Raw genomic sequence first — 1,835 nt, 5'->3', positions numbered from 1 at the left:
TCTCATGCTCGGCTCATTCGAATGACTTGGGAAGTATTCGAATATGCACAATCTTACCTGGAGATCTTGATTTTTGTTACTTCTTATTCGAATTAGGCCAAGCTTATCCGAATACATACCTGATATCTTGCATATTCGAATGTAAGAATGATCTATTCGAATGATTGAGCAGCTTTCTTCTGATTTGCTCCATATTTGAATATCTTTGAGGACTCATTCGAATGGCTTTGACTTTTATTAGAACACCTTCATTTCTTAGCTTTTTCTTCCTCTTTCAATCGTGCCTTTGGAGAGTATGAGTCATTCTTTCATTTCTTTTCCTTCTTTTGGTCTGCAACAAGCAATTTTGGAGATTTTAAGTCAATCAATTGGATTAGGAGGTAATAAAAACATAACAAATTTTGCATTTTTTTAGCATCAATCATTAGTTCCTAAGCTTCGTACCTCAACTGCACCATAAGAAAATACGTTAGTAACTTCAAAAGGACCAATCCAATGAGAACGTAACTTACCAGGCATTAATTTGAGTCTTGAATTGTAAAGTAAAACTTTTTGTCCAGACACAAATTGCTTTCTAGCAACCATTCTATCTTGAAATGCCTTTGTCTTGTCCTTTTTCTTATCCTTTGTCCTTACCTTCATCTTGCCCTCATGTCTCAACTCAAAAGTCTCCTGTGCAAAAACATTAACCATGCCAATAGAAAATGCAGATTGAACATCATTAGGGTACCTTATGTTATCAAATATATTAAATTTCACAATCTCTCTATCGAACTCTATGGTAAGGGTACCATCATGAACATCAATCTTTGTCCTTGCTGTTTTTAGAAATGGTCTCCCTAATAAGATTGGTGCTAGATTAGATGAGTCATCTTCTTCCATGTTAAGCACATAAAAATCAACAGGAAAAACAAATTCATTAACTTGCACTAAAACATCCTCAGGATACACATTAGATCTATTAGCAAGTTGAATAATCACACTTGTTTCTTTCAATGGACCAATATTCAGAGATGAATAAATAGAAAGAGGCATGACATTTATTGAAGCTCCTAGATCTAACATTGCTTTCTCAATCCTGACATTACCTACTTTGCAAGGGATAGTGAACATACCTGGGTCCTTGCATTTGGGAGGTAATTTCTTTTGAAGGACGGCTAAAACATTCTCTCCCATACTTACCTTCTCATTACCTTTCAACTTCCTCTTGTTGGTGCACAATTCCTTGAGAAATTTTGCGTACCTTGGGACTTGTTTAATGGCATCCAATAAAGGAATGTTCACTTCTACCTTTCGAAAAATCTCCAAGATATCCTTTTCTTGATCTTCCTTTTTACATTTAGATAACCTGCTAGGAAAAGGAAAAGGATTAGGTTTATCAGAATTATGCACAATTGTTTGAGAGATTAACTTAGAAGAGATTGTCGCCTCATTTTCTGCCTCCTCTTTTTGAGTCTTCTTAGCTAAATCTGTAGGATTCTGAACAAGAATGTCAATTTCTTTTCCACTTCGCAACGTAATGGCACTTACATTTTCTCGAGGATTTATAATTGTTTGGGAAGGTAATTTCCCAGAACCTTGAGCTTCAAGCCTGCTCATTGATGTTGCTAGTTGACTAATTTGATTCTCTAATTGCTTGATGCTTGTTCTTGTCTCCTGTTGAAATTGTTATGTGTTAGTTGCAAGTGATTTAACAATTTCTTCTAGAGACATACCTGAACTTGAGGAAGGTTGTTGTGGTGGAATATGTGGTGTTAGTTGGTAATATTGGAATTGTGGCCTTTCTCCATAACTGAAGTTGGGATGATCCCTCCACCCTGGATCGTACTTCCTTT

General features: G+C 35.9%; 1 protein-coding gene across 1 annotated transcript; it reads right to left on the bottom strand.

The window, feature by feature from the left end:
- Window positions 1-417: 417 nt before the first annotated feature.
- Window positions 418-1,599, bottom strand: LOC127791575 (uncharacterized). The gene has a single exon (XM_052321557.1). It carries the CDS (start codon window positions 1,597-1,599, stop codon window positions 418-420), a length of 1,182 nt encoding a protein of 393 aa, XP_052177517.1.
- Window positions 1,600-1,835: the final 236 nt, after the last annotated feature.

The sequence above is a fragment of the Diospyros lotus genome, chromosome 15 (genome assembly GCF_014633365.1).
Source record: "Diospyros lotus cultivar Yz01 chromosome 15, ASM1463336v1, whole genome shotgun sequence".
Lineage (NCBI taxonomy): Eukaryota > Viridiplantae > Streptophyta > Magnoliopsida > Ericales > Ebenaceae > Diospyros > Diospyros lotus.
The sequence above is the reverse complement of the archived record's forward strand: the minus strand, read 5'-3'. Positions and strand labels throughout refer to the sequence as shown.